The 20,030-nt window shown below is 40.3% G+C and overlaps 1 protein-coding gene across 3 annotated transcripts in view; it reads left to right on the top strand.

Moving 5' to 3' along the window:
* Nucleotides 1-548: 548 nt before the first annotated feature.
* Nucleotides 549-20,030, top strand: part of uggt2 (UDP-glucose glycoprotein glucosyltransferase 2) — a 54,544-nt gene continuing 35,062 nt past the window's right edge. For all 3 annotated transcript variants that reach the window (XM_034110133.1, XM_034110132.1, XM_034110131.1), the window contains exons 1-22: nucleotides 549-654; nucleotides 1,106-1,262; nucleotides 2,034-2,116; nucleotides 2,228-2,358; nucleotides 2,998-3,110; nucleotides 3,294-3,471; nucleotides 5,234-5,330; nucleotides 5,412-5,478; nucleotides 5,624-5,724; nucleotides 8,093-8,192; nucleotides 8,615-8,675; nucleotides 8,954-9,045; nucleotides 9,220-9,370; nucleotides 10,973-11,092; nucleotides 11,436-11,521; nucleotides 11,661-11,796; nucleotides 12,066-12,197; nucleotides 12,316-12,480; nucleotides 13,028-13,151; nucleotides 13,256-13,354; nucleotides 14,542-14,636; nucleotides 16,259-16,465. In XM_034110133.1, the coding sequence (XP_033966024.1) occupies nucleotides 1,132-1,262; nucleotides 2,034-2,116; nucleotides 2,228-2,358; nucleotides 2,998-3,110; nucleotides 3,294-3,471; nucleotides 5,234-5,330; nucleotides 5,412-5,478; nucleotides 5,624-5,724; nucleotides 8,093-8,192; nucleotides 8,615-8,675; nucleotides 8,954-9,045; nucleotides 9,220-9,370; nucleotides 10,973-11,092; nucleotides 11,436-11,521; nucleotides 11,661-11,796; nucleotides 12,066-12,197; nucleotides 12,316-12,480; nucleotides 13,028-13,151; nucleotides 13,256-13,354; nucleotides 14,542-14,636; nucleotides 16,259-16,465 (2,469 nt within the window). In that variant the 5' untranslated portion in view covers nucleotides 549-654; nucleotides 1,106-1,131. The remainder of the gene's footprint in view (nucleotides 655-1,105; nucleotides 1,263-2,033; nucleotides 2,117-2,227; nucleotides 2,359-2,997; nucleotides 3,111-3,293; nucleotides 3,472-5,233; nucleotides 5,331-5,411; nucleotides 5,479-5,623; nucleotides 5,725-8,092; nucleotides 8,193-8,614; nucleotides 8,676-8,953; nucleotides 9,046-9,219; nucleotides 9,371-10,972; nucleotides 11,093-11,435; nucleotides 11,522-11,660; nucleotides 11,797-12,065; nucleotides 12,198-12,315; nucleotides 12,481-13,027; nucleotides 13,152-13,255; nucleotides 13,355-14,541; nucleotides 14,637-16,258; nucleotides 16,466-20,030) is intronic.

Raw genomic sequence — 20,030 nt, 5'->3', positions numbered from 1 at the left:
GGTGTCATTCTGTCTGTCATCCCTTGATTCTACTTGCTTTAACTGTTCAAATGAGATGTCAACCATCACAATTGGATAAGGGGTTCCAGAGATATCACTGTGCAAAACACACCGGTCAATTTTGACCGAAAATAGCATGGGAAGGGGGGTATGAACTGAAGGGGTAAACAAATCCACCGATAATGTTAATGATAATGAATGCTGCTCTTAAGTACTTCTTCTAACAAAGACAAAACATCTCTAGGCTATAACATTACACTAGCACACCAACTCACTCAGTGCACTCAGCAGTGTGACGTTGGCTGCTGCCTGCAACATGCTCCAGTGTTTGGTTGATGTTTGAGCCTCAGCCTCTTTAGCTGTCTACCGCTGTGCCAGAATACATTACAGCTTTAACGTCCGGTTTTTTAATACTTTAGGCTGACTATTAATTATTGTGCTCATGCAAACACGGTGACAAGACGTAAGTTAAAATAATGAAACGATTTGATTTGTTTTCATTTCATAATTGTTTCTAACACGTATTACGGTTAGCGCGAGCCACTACAATACGCTGCTACCCCTGGCAACTAAATTAGCTAGCTGTGCTGTTCGCTGCCCCAAATAAATGAAGCTGGCTTTGTATGGAAGAAAGTGGCCAGTATCGCTAACGGGGTGAGGGATATGATATTTGTAACACAGCCTACTAATGGTTATGTATTTTATTGTACACAGCTTTGTAGTAGGTGATCTTTGTAGTCTCTAAATCACGGTAGTATAACGTTTTCATTCACGACAGGCTGTTTACTTTTATGCTACAGCTAACTTCAGTCGGTCTTACCCAATTGCACGTACGTTATTTTAGTAGTAGTAAGACGTAAGGTCCAGTTAGAAATACAGGTCAATGCTATTTTCACATGTAGCTAGCATATTCCGCAAACATGTACTGATTGTGTATCATGTTGGAGGGCTTTGATACAAGTCTACGTACACCGGTGTTTCTTGTTAACTTAATAACATAGTAGAGTAACTACGTGGCACTGACTGGCACTTCTCAAAAGGCACAAATGACTGTCTAAGGTTAACCTCTACTGACGACGCTGGTGTTTGCTTTCTGCCACTTTAGGTTCATGTTACGTCTCTCCAGAGAAAATGAGGAAAGTTATTGTGCTGTCCCTGCTGCTGCTGCTGCTGAATATACATCATGTCACATCGGCACCCAAAGGTGTCACTGCCAGTCTTAGAGCAAAGTGGAGCATGACGCCTTTCCTGTTGGAAACAAGGTACTCACCCCTCCACATCATGCTGCACTCAGAGACCTACAGCCAGGATCTCAGGGTTGGGATCACTAGGCCAAAGCCCCCTAATTGCATCTTTTATACCTCTTAAAATATGTATTTGTTTAGTTGAAGATATCATTATGTAACATTTCAGCATTGATATGTCTCAAACATCTAAACCTATGTTGTGTTAATATATGTGTACTTGCGCTAACCCAAATGTTTCCAACAAGTTTAAAACCTAGAGAAATGTGTCAATTTATTCAATTGATCTCTCGTTATGGCGTTGTCCCCTTTGCACATTATGGTTGTCGGCCAGAAGCTGTCATAAATTTACTTTTTTATCAAGATTCAACACATTTTTAACAATTTTTTTGGAACTTAATTGTTTTAACTATATGTTTTTACTGAATAAAGGATTTTAGTCATCATACTTTACCCTCCCAAGTTTTCAGAGAAGCTGAGCAAACTTAACAAACTTGAAAATGTATTGGGGGAAAAGATAATCTTAAATCTAAAGTCAATTGTGTAATAAAGTGCAGTTTTAGCTAATTATATCTTAGATTTTCATACATAATGAGCTTAAATAGCAGCCAAAAGTTGTTCATATATTTTAAATTATCCTTTTATGGTGTTACTATAAATATTGGTCATGCCTGTAATGGCCAACTTATTATCTTAAAAATATAAAAAGATTATGTGGCAGACAGAAAATGGTTACTTAAGTCCATACTGTGGTTACTGAATAATGCTAACTAATATGTTCCTTTGCAGTGAGTTTATTGCAGAAGATGGGAATGAGAAATTCTGGCAGTTTGTTGACACAGTGAAAGAGCTCACCGTATACAAGCAAGGAGGTATGTTGTGTAAATCCCAAATTGATTTTAATTTTTGATACTCCTGAGAGGTCTGCTTCTCTTAAAAAAACCAAAAACTAATTATTTCTAAATTGTGTTGATGTGTCTCAGAGTCTGTGCGGTCGTACTACAACTTGATCATTAAGAAGGCTGGCCAGTTTCTCACAGATCTTCAAGTTAATCTCCTCAAATTCGCTATGTCCCTACGGTCGTACTCACCAGCTGTTCATGCATCCCAGCAGGTATGTTGTAATTACAATAGTATCATTATTTCACAACTCTCTCAAGAGCTGCATCGTAACATTACAGTGAGCCAGCTCCACTTCTTTAGCGCTTGTTATATTGTCCGTCTAACCAATTCTTGACCAAGGTAGCTCTGCAGGCCTTACTTACAGTGTTTTTCAATTTCTTTGACACATTTCATTGAATTAATGGTCGTGAAAACCTCTACTTTATTATTTCAAAATTCTTTATTTAAATGACATTAGTTTTAAATATATGACTCAGTAAGTGGCTGTGAACTATAGCTGATGATAATACTGGGTGACTCTTAATGAAATGTAAGCACACTGTGTTCACAGTTCCTTAGCCTATACATTGCAGCTTCAGCAAAGATGAGGAGTCATTTCATTTTGGTGACAGCAATGCACTGGTTGATGAATTTCTCTAATCTGAAAAGATGTTTAGCACTTGAATGTATAATAGTCTTTTGTTGCTGAAATGAAGTGGGATTGAGAATATCGAGGATAAATAAATCAATTTAGCTGTGATTCAGTTTCGCCCATTTTAAAGAGTGAGGGGTAGATGCTAGACCCTAGCAGGGTCATGTTGTTGTTTGTGTGTTATGGATAATTCCTTCACTCCTCCACGCTCTTTTACAGATAGCCAGTGATGAGCCTCCGCCTGAGGCTTGCCCTGCCTTTGTCTCCATTCATGGTCAGCATAGCTGCAGCACCAAGGACATAAAGAAGCTCCTGAAGGCAGCTGCAGGCAGGTAACACTGAATGCACGGGCTTGCCCTCTGTCGATAAACTCTATCTGTATAACAGACACATATGAATAGTTTCACAGTACATTTTTATATGAGTGAAGCTTTACTGACTTTATTTTCTTCTGTAAGAAACATAATAATTGTATTCATGAAACGTCTTTAATAATATTTTTAAAATGTTTGCAGGCCCATACCACATTTATACAAGAATGACCACACATATCCAGGAGTCAATATCACAGAAGTGCCAGTGGTTATCCTCTACGCTGAGATTGGAACCAAGAAGTTCACCTTGTTTCACAAGGTGCTGTCAGAGAGGGCTGCAGAGGGAACGCTCGTATACGTGCTGCGGCATTTCGTAGTGGTGAGTAGCAATCTATCCACTGATTCAATGTTATGATTCCTGTTAGTAACAGTGAAAACATGTATCTCGTCATCATAATTTGAAAAAAAGGATAAGGCTTGTGATATTCATTTTCTTTCTGATTATCAACAAAGTAAATTAAAGTATCACAACTACCAATTAATTGATCTTGCTTACAAGTATTGCCTGCACAGTCAAAGCTAAATATAGCTCATTCCTCTTTGCCATAAGACCCTTCTGTTTTATCTTTACTTTAATGGCATTTTTGCAACAGTCGATTCCTCAAAAAGTAACGGATACAAATGTCTTTGAAGGAATGAAAGGTGTTCTTCTTTAAGATGTTGTTGAAAAAGCAGCGTGGCTGTGAACGGCATAAGAAAGCATGATTCAGTGCTTTGAATTTCAGTGTCAAGGTTCAATGTGGGTCAATATTTCTTCTGTACAGTATATGGGGCCCGTGTTTTTCTTGTTCCCACTGGAAAATTGGATTATTGACTGTGTAGCAGAAAAGACTCCTGATCAACAAGGGTTAACAGTTGGTCCATCATCTATAGCTATAAAATGACCAAAAGTCCATCCAGTAAATCCAGGGTTCTGAAAGGTTTCTGATGGGGTTCAGGTCAGGGGGTTCAGGTCAGGGGGTTCAGGTCAGGGCTCTGTGCAAGGCAGTCAAGGGTTACCTCTTTTCTTAATTTGAATAAGTCGAGCCCAAACAATAAAACCCTATCCAAGAACATTAGTCCTCCACAACAAGCTGTGTGGTTGCTCCAGATCAACGTTTCTAAATTCCACCAGAGTCCAATAATGGTGTGCTTTATACAGCACAAGCTGACTCTTGCATTGCTAATCGTGGTGTTTGGCATGTGTGCTGCTGTTTAGCCATAGAGACCCTTATCAGTTCTGACTAACAGGGGTGGAGCGCTATTTGTTTAAGTCCTGAAGTACGATTAAGTAGTGGCTCGTTTTGAAGGCAAGTGGCAAGTTGGATCTGTACATTCATAACCCTTACTAACAGTGGTTTAGAAACATTAGCCAGCAACGGATACATGCCTAATCTATGTTATTTAAATTGACCTATTGACCAAATTGGCAAAGAATAATATGTAATGTGGTTAAAGCAGAAAAGTCAGTAAAAGTCTGCATCGGTTTATAAGTTAGTGTGCAAGGGTCTTACAGCAAAAGCTATCCACAGCTGCTTTATAGTATGATAAGCTTCTCCTTCAGTTCAACACATGGCGTTTTGTTTGGGTGGGCTCCTGTATCTATGCCCACTAAACTGATCATGTGCTGACGTTGCTTTAGGAGGCATTTTGGAAATCTGTAGTGGCTGCTGCAACTTTCAAGTAAAGCCAATTTTTGTGCGTCAGCATTCAACCTACTGCTGTAAGCATTTCTGTTTCACAATAACAGCATTTACAGCGTACTCTGGCAATATCTAGCAGACCACCAATGTAATTATCTTATTAAAGAAGAAATCTTATCACAGTGCCTCTTTGAAAGTATCTTTACTGTTACCTACTCCACTCCCAATGTCTGTGAATGGAGATAATGTATGTATGCTTGATTTGATTTGCCTGCCAGCTAAGCCCACTAATAAGAACAGCTGTTTACATAATGTTTTTATTCAATTGTATATAGGTATAGGCAGACAGCATTTCCCATGGGATGTGTCTGCAGTCTATTATCACAGTACTTTTGACAGACATCATGTAAACAGAACTCTTTTCATTAAAGCCTTTTCTCCGCTTCCCGCTGCTCGCAGAATCCAAAGCCTCAAAAGATGCTTTTATCTGGGTACGCTGTTGAGCTGGCTATCAAAAGCACTGAATACAAAGCTGTGGATGACACCAAAGTAAAAGGTCAGTTTGTGACTTATCAAACATTATGTGCTGGACTCAGCTGAGTCCACGGCAACACAACTAACATCTTGTGCTTTGTAGATTCACTTGTAAACGCGGAGGATGATAATACAGATGAAGTCCAAGGGTTCGTCTTTGGAACGTTAAAGTGAGTTGCTGAAGTGGAACATGTCATTTTACCCAAAATACTTTTTCTCTATTGCACTTTCTAGTATTTGAATGTGCTTTTGGTGACTTAATGATGAAAACATATTTGTATATGTCTCTTCCTTTTTTGTTTTTCCTCTCTTAAGGAAATCTCACCCTGACCTCCAGGAGAATCTTGTCGAGCTTCGAAAACATCTCCTGGAGAGTACCAACGACATGGTTCCTCTGAAAGTGTGGGAAATGCAAGGTATCTATTTTCTGTTTGAGTTTTTCAGGGCTCATAAAAAGAAAAAAATATATACATTTGGAGTGTTTGTTTGTTTTAGATTTGCTGCATATTATAATGCTATTGTTGACTGGAGAGTATTTATTTTTTGTGTTATTGTCTTCGACTGAACACTGCATATGGAGTGACATTTCCATTTCATATGTTTCATTTGTTTGAACATAATGTGCATTTGTAAATGTTGATGAATTGATCGATCTCCACTAGGGATGTGCATCTCCATCACTGAGGCCGATGCGATGCGCATCTCGATACGTTGCCACGACACGATACATTAACGATACATTTGAAACACCAGGCGATGCGATACGATACACCCCTGTTACGATTAGGGCTGCAACAAACGACTAATTTGATAATCGATTAATCTATCGATTAATGAAACGATTAATCGACTATTCGGACTATTACTGTATGCCTTGCACAATTTCAACTTTTAGATACAATGAAGACAATAAAGATGAATACTTGATTCAAAAATACATATATTATTAAATTAACTAAACACATTTTGAACAAAACTAACATTGATTTTTATTTAAATTAAATAAATAATATTTCACATCAAAAGAAACAACAATGTTTTAACAAATCGTATTAAATAATCTGATGACAGAACTGTAAACAGAATAGCTGAAACTTTAACAAACTAAATAACTCAGTTACCTCTAATCATTAACCCATGTTTATATAATGTAGTTAACTCGGTGTGTTGCTGCTAGCATACATAACACCTGACGTGGAAACGTTACTCGTGGATGGGGCTACAGAGCTACTAGAAAGACAGTCGAACCCGGTGCATTTCTCCGTCTGAATGTGGAGCACTTTTGCTAAATGTTTCGACAAATAGCTCGTGTTACCGCCTTACATGCTAAACTCTTATTGCACTTTAGGCAACAAGCATCGAGACGGGTAAAGTTTAACCACACCTTGGAGCGCGTTCTCTCCGCAGTGTGTTGCTGCATGTAGCAGCTGTGTGTGTGTAAACTGCCCCGCCCCCTCGCACACAGACGGGAGAGAGAGAGATCTCTTCGAAAATACATCATAGACGCATTTGTTTGTCTTTTTGCATTTTAGAAACGAGTTGGCGACACTAAGACTGCGATATAATGCTTATGTAGCAACAATACATGACATATATTTTTTAAATGTCTCCAGTACCGATAAAAAGACCGATAACGTTGGAGCTTAACGGCGCGTAAAACACACGTGATGACGTCACCAACGAATCGACGACTGAATGAGTTGGCAACTAATTTGGTAATCGATTAAGTCGATTAGTTGTTGCACCCCTAGTTGCGATACAGTTCGATTCAACATTATGTGATACGGGGCGATACGATGCGATTCAACACGATGCAAAAATAATGATACTTCAATTTGGTACGACAGAGGATTTTGGTTTTATTCCTATATGCAGCAAATCATACATTAACAAAAAAGTGCTTTACATATTTGGTTCTCTCTACTAGTACTGCGCATCCCATCATGCTGTTTCTTTTTTTACCTTTAAAAGCTCTCCAGAGTACAATTGTATAACACCTCACAGTTAAACAATGTAAGGATGCATTGCCCATGATTAACAATGTGCAAATAACAGCTACCATAGTGCAATGCCCATCCAGCTGCCAGCCTGATGTGCTTAACACTCATCCAGAGGCTGACTCACCAGTGAGCAGAAAGCAGTGGGTTCTATATGAACAATAAAGAATACAAATAACCTTTCACAAACAGGTATTTCATAACTGCTTACAGTGAGGAAGACATTTAAACTATTATTGGCCGTCACAAGCTGCTGTAAACTAAACACCACTCTCTCTGACAGAACACCTCACTGAGTGATTTAACTCATGTCTAACTTTCAGGTTTCTCTTTTGAGCCGCAGACCCCATGTCGCCTCTCTATGTGCGTCGCTAAGTTCCTCGTACTACTTGTGTACTTTAAAGCGGCACGGCATCGTTAACAATTTGCGAGCGATTTTCAAGTTGACCGTCTTTCTTGAAAAATCCAAAGTGTTGCCAAACGTTTGATTTGTTGGTATTTTTCGGTGCGCTGTGTTTCTCTTTCACCTCGACTTCCATGTGTGTTGATAACTGAGACTCTCGGCCTCCGTAGTGCGAAGCAAAGATCGTCTCTGCGGAGTGCTGAGAGGATACGATATGAATGAATTGTTTTTTTACCGATGCAAAGACGCTACAATCGATGCATCGCGAGTTCAACCCAAACTGTAGCTGATGTGCACTCTTTCAACCGGTGCACTCGCATCTTGAACGTTTATGCCGGTGCCCCGATGCGAATCAGTGAATCTTAACATCCCTAATCTCCACAGATCTGAGTGTCCAGGCAGCTGCCAGAATCCTGTCCGTGCCAAAGTACGATGCTCTGAAGCTCATGCGAGACCTCAGTCAGAACTTCCCAAGCAAAGCCAGGTCTGAAAGTTCATCTGATTTTCTCTTTCTGGCCGACTGGATAACACATTTGGGACCATTCCAAAATCCATATTGTTCGGAGCCTACTCTGTGTTCCAATGTGTGAACGGAGGCGCAACAGACGCCGTTATTAATGTGCACATGAAATATGTCTTCTATTAAACCATTCATTTGAGCATTATCCACAATAAATACAACTCACATTCACATACAGAGATGGAATCAGCTTGTTGATGTTTGCTTATTTTGGCTCTGGCAGTTTGTAATAACTCCAAAAAGTGCTGAGTAAGAGTCAGGTGTTTATAGGGAATTGACCATCTTGAGGGGCGACAGATTTTTGAAGATTAAAACTGGCATTTTATTGCCAGCCTGGGATGTGGTAAAAGCTGATGGTGACTGTACATGTTTTACTGTTCCCACAGATCACTGACAAGAGTGGCCGTAAAGCAGGAAATGAGAAAAGAAATTGAGGAGAACCAAAAGGTGTGCTATAACAAGCCGTGTTTCCACATTACAGTGCAGGAGGCTGTCTTGGAGAACATCCTTGGCCATTGTACACGTTTTATGTTAACTATGAGTTACTAATCTGTGTTAAACAACATCAGATGTGACATTTTATTTTCCCCCTTTTTCTTAACGGACATTTAATCCCTTGTAAATACAGCTTTATCCTCTGCATCTATTTTCTTGTGGAAACATCAGACAGTAAAGGTAGAAAGGGTTTTGGCATTCGACTAAAAACGTTGAGCTTGTTCTTTCAGCGTCTTGGTGAGACCGTTGGTGTTCACCCGGGAGACGGGGAGCTCTTCATCAACGGACTGCACATTGATCTGGACGTTCACAACCCTTTCAGGTAGGAACACAGCAGGGGGAGCAGGTCTGTCTCTGCTCTCCCCAGGGAGCCGCAGACCTTTGCTCTGCCTCAGTAATCCTGTTGCAACAAGATCAAAGTTTAGTGCACCGCAAAACCTCACTGCTAATTTGTATGAAAAAGAAAAACTAACTTGTGGATTTTTTTTTTTTACAGCATTTTAGACATCCTCAGAGGAGAGGCCAGGGTCCTGGAGGGGCTTCATAACCTGGGCATTAAAGGAGAACATCAGGGCAAGCTGCTGAGGTTACCTGTGAACGCTGTGGATGACAGTTATGCCTTAGATATCAGAGATCCAGCTATAATGGTGAGTCCTGTCCAAAAGCATTATTCTTCTGGCGCACATCCACACTGTAGGGGCTTTTTGTTCTTTTTACCAGTGTGTGAATTAGTCCATCAGTCATCAGGCTACTGCAGCAGTCTCCACCCTGCCAGAAACTCCAGGTATTACATTGGAGATTCAGCCAAGAAAAACTATCAAATTAAAGACTTTCATTTTAGGCCCCTCTGGCTATTTTAAAAAGGGCAGAGAAATTACATTTTTAAGCATTTCCATATTCAACCAAGAGGTCTGTCGGTTAAGCTTTTGTCTCCCTTTCTAGGTATGGAGAGTGTGTAACATTAGGTTGTTAAGAAAGACACACACACACACACACACACACACACACACACACACACACACACACACACACACACACACACACACACACACACACACACACACACACACACACACACACACACACACACACACACACACACACACACACACACACACACACACACACAGAGAGAGCTAAGGATAGTGTGCCAGAGAGGCAAACGTTTGCACCGTGGGGAGGCTTATACCCAAAGTTACAGAGAGGAAAACCACTGTTGGTGCCAGTTTGGAAATGATGGATCGTTTTGCAACTATCATAATAGTCATTTATCATAAAGAGCCAAATGTAATACCTTACTACTGAAGAAGAGCTTGAAACAAGTGTTAAATTCTGTCCACCAAACTGTTCACTGTGCAATGCACGAGCGTTGTTTACATGCATGCAGTTACCTGTATATTGAGAAGAGGTTACTCTGTCCTTGCATTGTATTTATTTGATTTATTTATACTATTAGAGACTTATGTGTCTGAAAAAGGTCACATTGAATTGACTATGTACATTGTGGCTTAATATCACAGGTGTAAAGCAGGAAAGGGAATATTAGAAAAGTAACCTGTTCGATATCTTGGTGCTTTAGACAAATAACAGGGTATGCTCATCACCACACTCACAATGTAAGTACAGGGTGAGCCTGCTGTTGGAAATGCATATCTTGCTGCTGGAGATTGCAGATACAGAGTACTAGGTCAAACAAAAGCATACCAAGTATTTATATACTGACACATTTTATTTATTTATTTTTATATTTATAGAAGGACCATGCATACAAAAACATTAATCTCAGCAAAGAGAAGAGATGCAATATGCCAGATTATAGCTAATAGCTAATTTCCATCTGTGGTCCTCAGTTGGTTTTCAGAGTACGCTAAGTATTCTTGTGTGTCTGAAGTTGTGTCATTCAATATTCAAAGGTTTATTGTCATGACACGACGGTGTAATTATGTTACGTATGAAAAACTTAGATTGCAGGTTCCTCAACAGTCTGTCTTCACGCGGATGTTAAAAACCCAGATAAAAAAGCTAGTATTTAGATTTCTTTGATAGGTACAATGTCACAAAAGCGCATTGAGCACCAGGTGTGCGCTATATAAATCAAATGTATTATTATTATAACTATTTGAGAAATGTAAGCACAATGTAGAAAAACACCATTCAGAGATATTTCTACTCTTGCTGATCTGTTGCTTGTATTTAACTGAGGAATATCACATGTTCACACATTCCGTCTATCTGCATGCCCTTTCCAGTGGATAAACGACATAGAGAACGACCCTCCCTACCACAGCTGGCCGCGAGGCGTTCAGGAGCTCCTCAGAGCCACTTTTCCAGGAGTCATCCGGCAGATCAGACGCAATTTCTTCAACCTGGTGAGTCCCCTGATGGCCAGAAATGCTGCAGGGTCGTGGCGATAAAATGTGGAATTGAGAAAGGTCTCCATTGTATTGAAACTGTGAAACTCTTCAGATGCTTCCGACTCTTTTCTGCTAGACAAGGTCAATACAGAAAATGTAATTGTGGGTTTCTTCTTGCATTCCAGTTAGTACACTCAGAGAAACGGAATGCCGAGTACATTTTGAATGCCTAACATGTGTGTTATCCAAACTGTGTTTTGTTGTGTCTGCTCAACTCTTATTCGTTTATGATGCGAGTTGAATAAAGGTCATATGGAAAGGTATCATGATTCAGATTTGACGATGCCTCTGATTTTAGGTGCTGTTCCTAGATCCGGTACGGGAAGAAAGTGTTGAGCTGGTGAAACTAGCAGAGCTTTTCTACAAGCACAAGATCCCACTGAGGTTGGTGCTGTTATTTCTCGCATCTCCACAGCTGTGTGTATGGTCCACCCTTAGCATTTATAACCTTAACCAGGTAGTGATTCTCATTTCACCTGCAAATTGAAAACTTGTTGTGTGCCCCCCCCCCCCCCTCCTGTAGAATTGGATTTGTGTTTGTTGTCAACACCGAGGATGAGATTGATGGCGCCTCAGATGCAGGGGTTGGATTTTACAGACTGCTGAACTACATCGCAGACGAGTATGACTTATCCCAGGCTCTGATATCCATGGTCTCAGTAAGTATATCACATGTCTACATTTGTATTGTTTTAGAAAGCAGTTTTTTAACAACATCTAATCCAAGCAAACTCCACGCCAGTTCAAATCTCTTCGTGCCTCCGAAGTCAGTTATTGTGCCTCGTGTTCCCATGGTTTGATGAGATGGATGAGGCAGTTGGATTTTGCCTCTGGTAACATCTCTTTGAAATAGCCACTGTTTGGAACTATTGACAGTTCCAGGTGTCTTGAGACGGTGAACTCCATCTGACTTTCCACTCTCCTGCAGTTGTACAACAAAGTAGATGTTGGGGAGACGCTGTCCGTTGACACAATCTCTGATTACCTCAAGAGAAAATTCCCTAAAACCGACGCTGAAAGGATTCTCAGTGTAGAATCTGAGTATGATGACAAAAGAAAGGTAAGGATACAGAAATGAGCTCTCCCTCTTGTCTCTTTACATTAACTGGTTGTAAGAATGAATCTAAACTAATAATCCGGAGCAGCCAAAGATGTAATCATTGATTTGTGTGCTCCAGGAGGGTGCCTTGTTCTACAAAAGGAGTGGCCTCGGTGCCCTGCCGTTGGCTTTATTTAATGGAGTCCCCTTGAGCCCCGACGAGATGGATCCAGAGGAGCTGGAGACCATTATCCTGCAGCGCATCATGGACACCACCAACGCCTTCCAGAGAGCTGTCTTTATGGTACCACACGAAATCTTCGACAGAATCTGTACAGAAAGTGACTCACGCTTCATGTTCCACCTGCCAGACCTACATCTTTCTGAGCCAGCACTAGAACACTTAGATAAATATAGAACATGATGCACAGTATTAGTGAAATGAAGTAGAGAAACCCTAGATAAGTGCACCATTAGCAGTTTGTCTATAGTTTGCATACAAGTAATATATGTCAAACTTTTGTTTGTTTGTTTGTTCACCATGTAAAGCGGCCTTGGGTCCCTTGAAAGGCGCTATACAAATCTAATCTATTATTATTATTGCCAGGAATTTCTATTAGAGAGGTCTATTACAGAACATGTAATACAACTGAGCTAATCCTGTGTGCTAAACATAATTGGGTACATCTTTAAACATTGTAATTTGCAGTTTTACAGTTATAGTTTATACGTTTTCCTTCCTAGCCCTCAACGTTACGGCTTTAGCAGACGCGTGCATCACTGTTAACTTTAGAAGTACGGCACGGGCAAGATCCAGTATGAATGTATGGATTGATGTTCTCTTGCTGCAGGGTCAGTTGACTGAGGGCTCAGATGTGGTGGACTATCTAATGGAGCAGGCCAACGTGGTTCCCAGGATGAACCCTCTTATTCTAAGCACTGACCGGAAATACCTGGACTTCACTGCCAAGCCAGGTGACCTGTGCTAAACATCCTAAACTATTTACTATTGATTCCCTACCTAGGTTCCTCTCATTTCCTCCTAACACTCCCAAGTCCTCCACTTTCTTGCTTTGCAGTTGTCGATGAATGGGAGGACACCACTATGTTTTCATACTACGACTCCAGAGACAAAACGGCAGTGGTGGCCAAGAGAATGAAGTACTTTACAAATAACGGTAAGAAGTTGCTTTTTGTTTTACATCTTGGCTCCTAATTAACTCTTGCAGATGAAAACACGTGATTTAATTTCCACAATGACTTGCAACAATTCAAATCACTAATTCAAGCATCTGAATTCTTTCCTCTGTGGAAGTGGATCAACCACTCTTCATTTACATGTTGATTTCTGTAAAATAAGCATTATCTGAACAAGAAGTAATCCTTCACGGCTCTACTGATCTATGAACGTGTGAAATTGACCTTTGTAAAAGCAGGCTGTGCCTCCAGTAAGGTAATTGCTGGGTCTGCTGACTGGCTGTGGGCCGACACTCTAAACCAGGGGTGTCAAACTCAAGGCCCGGGGGCCAAATCCGGCCCGCGACTTCATTTTATGTGGTCCCGCAAGAGCTTGCAAAGAATATAATATGTTTATTATACGGTTACATGCCGATTTACAGAAGCACGTTGCCCATAAACTACATGTCCCACAATGCATCTCATTTTGTGACATGTGCACTGAAGAGACTTGCAATGATTTGCCCTAGACTTCTGCTTTCAGACGTAGTTAATTACTAAGTTATTATCCTATCCGATAACAATCCAATTCAGAGGCAATCATGTAATATAATACATTATTTTATATATATATATTATATATTTATATGTATATTTATATAGTTACAACCGGCCCTTTTGAGTGCAACCATAATGCTAATGTGGCCCGCAATGAAATTGAGTTTGACACCCCTGCTCTAAACGGTCAGAGCTGCATTTCACTGCTCAGGCCTGCAGTGTGGCTGTCTCAGTGAGGATGAGGAGGCTGATTGCCATCCTCCTCTGTGGACTAGCTGATCGGCTGCTTGCTTTTCTGACTGACTGACTCACTGACTGGGGGGGGGGTGATAACTGTGACAGGTGGCACACTTCTCCACTCATACACTGAGCTCTCTGCCAGATGCCTCAGTCCCTCTCACCTACAAACCAAACTGAACATTCCTAATTCCCCCTCTCACTTTCCATCGGATTCTCATCATCATGAGCCAACCCTAAGAAGCAGCTTTCAGTATCTATGCTCAACAGATCTGTTTGCCCTAACCCTGAGGCTAAACACTTTTTCTGTTTAACTGCTGCTTTTCCTAAGGTCATTTATTTGCATTATATGATTATATTTCCGCACACTTTGTGTTTTGCTCTTTTACCCTAGATGAGGACGGGATGAGTGCTGTGACCATGTGGATAGTCGGAGATTTTGAGGAGATCTCAGGAAGAAAACTGTTATTAAATGCTCTAAAACATATGGTGAGTATCATATATATATATATATATATATATAGACATTTTATTTATTGGGATAAACCCCTTGAGATGCACCATCTCGTTTTCAAGGGGGTCCCGACAATAGCAAGAACTTACAGACATACATAGACAAAAAGCAAAACAAGACAAACCACGTACAGTCTGTTTAGTCAAATTCAAACAATACATACAATCATTACAATTTGAGAGACAGTCGAGCCGATCAGTTTCATCAATAACACTTTCATCAATTACATGTGCAGAGCAGTTGAAAGTGAGATGATAATGTATGTTTAAACGTACGAGCAAGAGATCTAATAGCAGCAGGTAAAGTATTCCAGTCTGTTGGGGCTTTGAACATGAACGCTCTTCTGCCAATAGAGGCAGAGGGGACAGAGAAATACATCTGGACAGAGTGTCTCACTTGATGATTTGGCGAGTAGGGTACAAAATACTGCTTTAAATAAGGGGGATAGTTAAGATAAATGCATTTAAATATCAGCTGAAGCCAATGCGTGTGTCTTCTTACACTTAATGAAGGCCATTTAAGTTGGTTATACATTGTGCAGTGATGTGTACGAAAAGGACAACCAAGAACAAATCTGCATAGTCTGTTGTAGGCTATGTTGAGTGGAGCAAGATCTGATTTATGTGCGTTTTGGTAGAAAACATCACAATAGTCCATAATCGGAAGAATAAGTTGAGAAGCAATTCTCTTACGGACACTGAGCGTAAAACAATTGCGAGAGCGGTGTAAGACACATGGCTGATCCTCATTCTTTCAACCAATCATTAACTTTCCAATAGGGACCACTTGGGAAGTCACACATTAACACACCGTACATGCATATGTGTGATATGTCGGTTGTTGTGCGTTTGAAAGCATAAATACTGATATTATTGGAGTGAAATCAATTTACATTACTAATGAAACATTTTTTGTAATTAAGTTTTGACAATATATTACAGGCCTTAATCTGATTTAACTCAATCAATAACCTTTTTCACATTGGTCTTTCTTTGACACCAATTTTGATGTGACACAACTGCACATCTAAACCTCACTTACAAGCAGGAGAGATAAAGTGCATTTGTATTTTTTGTGAACTGCTTAGTGCAGAGCTTTATGACCTAGAAATAGGGACATTTTCCTTAAAAAATACATTACTCTCAAAAGTCATCAATACAGTGTTGACACACTATGGATTAAATAAGTTTAAAGGCATTTTTCTTTTATCGTGAAAAAAGATTCCTTGCTGATAAAATAAGCAGACCAGGAGAAGCCTTAGACTGAGAAAATAAGGGAGTCTGTGATATTTTTCTGAATTATATCTCTGCTGTGTGTGTGTGTGTGTGTGTGTGTGTGTGTGTGTGTGTGTGTGTGTGTGTGTGTGTGTGTGTGTGTGTGTGTGTGTGTGTGTGTGTGTGTGTGTGTGTGTGTGTGTGTGTGTGGTGTGTGTGTGTTGTGTGTGTGTGTGTGTGTGTGTGTGTGTGTGTGTGTGTGGTGTGTGTGTGTGTGTGTGTGTGTGTGTGTGTGTGTGTGTGTGTGTGTGTGTGTGTGTGTGTGTGTGTGTGTGTGTTGTGTGTGTGTGTGTGTGTGTGTGTGTGTGTGTGTGTGTGTGCAGAAGGCCAGCCCTGGAGTGCGAGTGGGGGTGATAGATAACCCCAGCGGAAAGCCCAGCGAAGATAACAGCGTGCTGTACCGGGCTATCTGGGCCTCTCTCCTCACCCAGAAGAACAAGGCTGCTGCAGAGTTTGTGCAACAACTTGTGAAAGACGAGAGCAGCCAGCTCCTCCAACAGGGGACCAAGATAAAGGACCTACTGACGCAGGTAAAGGATTGATTCAGGAGTGCACTCGTCTCCGTTTCGTCAGATCAGAGATATATGATTCCAGATATTTAATGCGCCTTATATATTTCAGATTTCAATTAAATGGTATCCGTTCAGATTGTGTATTGTTTGCCATTACATCAAATATCATGACATTCATAGCCTGGTTTTCTTATTATTTCACAAGTAGTTTCTTACTTGGGAAAGAATAACTTAGTAATTTAAATCAAAGCATTACCACGTTGAGACTTTATTTTACCAAAGTTCCTGTGGCTTCTCTTTAAAGAGAGCAGGTTTTGTAACGGAAAACAAAAATGTTATAATAATAATAATAATAATGCATTACATTTTTTTATTAGAGCGCTTTTACAGGTGCTCAAAGCGCTTTACAAGTACACATTACACATATTAGACATGTGAGAGTCATTACTGCGGACATTACCCACAGGAACAAATGCGGGTAAAGTATCTTGCCCAAGGACACAACGGCCTGCCGAGGCGGGTATACTGTTGGCACCAACACTTTAAATCTTTAATGGTCTGAGTGAAATATCTCATATTATATTGATATACATCTGTATTAATGTAATTCAAATTTGGTAAGTGTGAGAGAGATTTTCTTTTCAGCAATGTAGATGGAAGGAATGGAGGCTGGAGTCCGCTTTATATCAAACACTGAGTTTAATGAGAGCCAACGGCCGTGAGTGAGCTCAGAGCGTTTACACAACATGCCATGAGAAAACCCTCCAACTCACTAAAGCATTACACAGAAAACACAGACGATCTACCGGAGAATCCGGGAGGGGCCTCTATTTCGCGCGTCTTCTGATCGATAATTACAAACACATGGATTAAGAGACAAAGACAGTCTGTTAAAGTCCTCTGGCAGTTAGTCACAGTCCCCCAACAGGAAAGCGGAACCTTTAACCCTTTAACCTTTAAACTCTTAAACCCCTGCTCTAAGTTATAGCAGACCTATGTGAAACACAAAATGCTTTTTGGTACAAACACATAAACAAAAATATTTCCTTCACAGATCCACGCTTTTATCAATTCATTGATAACCAATTAACATTAGTCTAAGAATATTTTCAGTCACTACTTGAATCAAATAAAACGTCCTCAGAGTTGGGTGGATTCCTCATTACATTAATTACATCAAAAACAGAATAAGATTGGAACAGCCAATCACAATGGTTGATACAGACAACCATAATAGAAAAATCATCTTTCTTCAGTGTTTGATTTCTTTTGTCAAAAAGCACAATAATAACACATATGCAATACAAAAATATAATAGTAAAATATATGTTTCAAAAACAAGATCTTTTATCATTTATCCCTCAGTTAATCTCATTCATCAAACACAAATTCAAATTCAGCTTACATCTTTAAAGATTTACTTAAGGTAATTACTTATTAAAACACAATTAGAATGTAGGATTATAAGAAATCCAATTGAGGTATAAAATCAGAATCAATAGGGATTCAGTTAAAAATTCACAGTTAAGGTATACATTCACAGTGATGAATCGATCAATCTGTAATCTGTAAAGCTACAGTGTCCTCCATTTTTAGCATTACTTTACGTTTACTTCAATACACTTATTCAAGAGTAAGGCACTTTACTACATACATTTTATTCAAATACATTTGTTCAAAAATCTGAAAAGGAGAAGTCAGACATTTTATTGAAAACAACCTGAGAAAGGAAAAGTCAAAACATTTATTCTTAACAACCTGAGAAAGGAAAAGTCAAAACATTTATTCTTTATTCTGAGTGTCAACTTTAATCAATTTATCAATCGCTGAAAGGAGGTACCCAAGGTACCGGAACTGCCACGGAGACCCATGGGTCTGGAAGCTCGGCGTCGTACATCAACATTGTGTCATCTACAGTAGAGTACCCCACTAGCCTCTGTGGGGCCTGGAGGGTAGTCTTGGCAACCCTGCGTATGGCTAATTTAATTACAGTGATCAAACAGGTCACTAGGATTAGCACAACCAAGATAAACACTGCAACAGTAACAACAAATTTAACCAACCCCGCTCCCCAGGACCCAAGAGTTCCGCTTAAATCCCCAAGTGTAAACCCATGAGTTTCATGCAATTCTTTTATCCCCTTAGCTGTGTCCTGGACCATATCCGTAACTTCAGGTGTGGCGTCAGAGACAAAGGAACAGCACTCCGCACCAATTACTTTACATGCGCCCCCCTGGGCAGCTAAGAGGAGGTCCAGCGCCATGCGATTCTGTAGTGCTACTGTCCTAACTTCCTGCAGTTCTTTATGTTCCGCTAACATCGCGATACTTGATACATTTAGATGATGCTCCACTACTTTGGACAATGCCATGATTTCCTGCTGACTAACATAAATGCCGTACCAAGGCAAAAATAGGCTCGCTACCTGTTGTCCTTTTGTAATGGACCTGCTGTTCCTGTGTAGAGAGGGAAGTATCGCTGCAATCTCATTTGCCTCTACTTTACGGATTAAAGGAATTAGGTAGGCTAGATAACAGGTGCCATAAAAAAACGTCATATGGTACGCAGCCATAAGCCCGGTCGCCACAAACTAAGTAAACTCTCTGTGGGAGGGGAATTCTAGCTAATTTTAACCCTCACTATGGTATTACAGTCGCTGTGTCCCACATCCGGAGAGGTGTGAGATCCTGCTTCATTCTGGAAACAGATGGACACATTCTTCCATTCGTGTACTGAAATTGGGGGAACATATACTGAACAGTCACGTGTAGGGGGATTGCCTAGGGGTATTGGTTTCGTGCAATCATGTATTTTAACCTCAACGGAGTTCACTGTTCTGGAGCCAAACCAGGGCACAACTGTTACCAAAGCTTCAACCAGCAAAGATGCCAGGTGTGGTTGTTTTGTGCATGTTGGACTTGTGGAATTAACCGAACAATTAGTTTGTACCAGAGCTAACTGGAATCTGTATTCAAAAGCTAGGTTAATGTATTTCTTCACATATATTAGTTTTAAAAACATCAATCGTTTGAAACCGTCAGGCAGATAATTTGTATTTACTGTCTCAACAATGAGAGAGACCAGACCCTTGTACTGTAACGGTTTATCAGAGTCTGTTGGGTATGACGGAGTATAGCAGTCCTCAGCCTCATCGCTAATCCTAGAGTAAATTTCGTTCCAGTTGATTAATTTATAGTCTGCTCTTGCAACGGGATTGGGCTAAACATGGGAGAATGCATGGCATATTTTGGCACAGCCAACAGTTACTAATATTACGTTCATGGGCGTAGTCTAACATTAAGTTTACTGCAGAATTAGTTTTAGTTTGTTTAAAAGGAGCGATTAAGGCCTTTTTGAAGAATCTACCTCACCTCCTGAGTGTTTACTTGGAGTGGATGGAACATTTGTTTTTTTTCTCTGGTTCAGACAGGTCGCACACAGCAGCACCTGGGTCGGAAACCTGGTAAGCTGGTTCCCTATCTCTACATGTTACTTCATCCCTTATCATTGCCTTATACTGCTCTCTAGTGCAAACACCACAGTTCTGGGGGCATGTTTTCAATGATGTCGAGTGCCACTCTCA

This window comes from Pseudochaenichthys georgianus, chromosome 21, assembly GCF_902827115.2.
Source record: "Pseudochaenichthys georgianus chromosome 21, fPseGeo1.2, whole genome shotgun sequence".
NCBI lineage: Eukaryota > Metazoa > Chordata > Actinopteri > Perciformes > Channichthyidae > Pseudochaenichthys > Pseudochaenichthys georgianus.
This window is presented reverse-complemented; position numbering and strand designations above follow the sequence as displayed.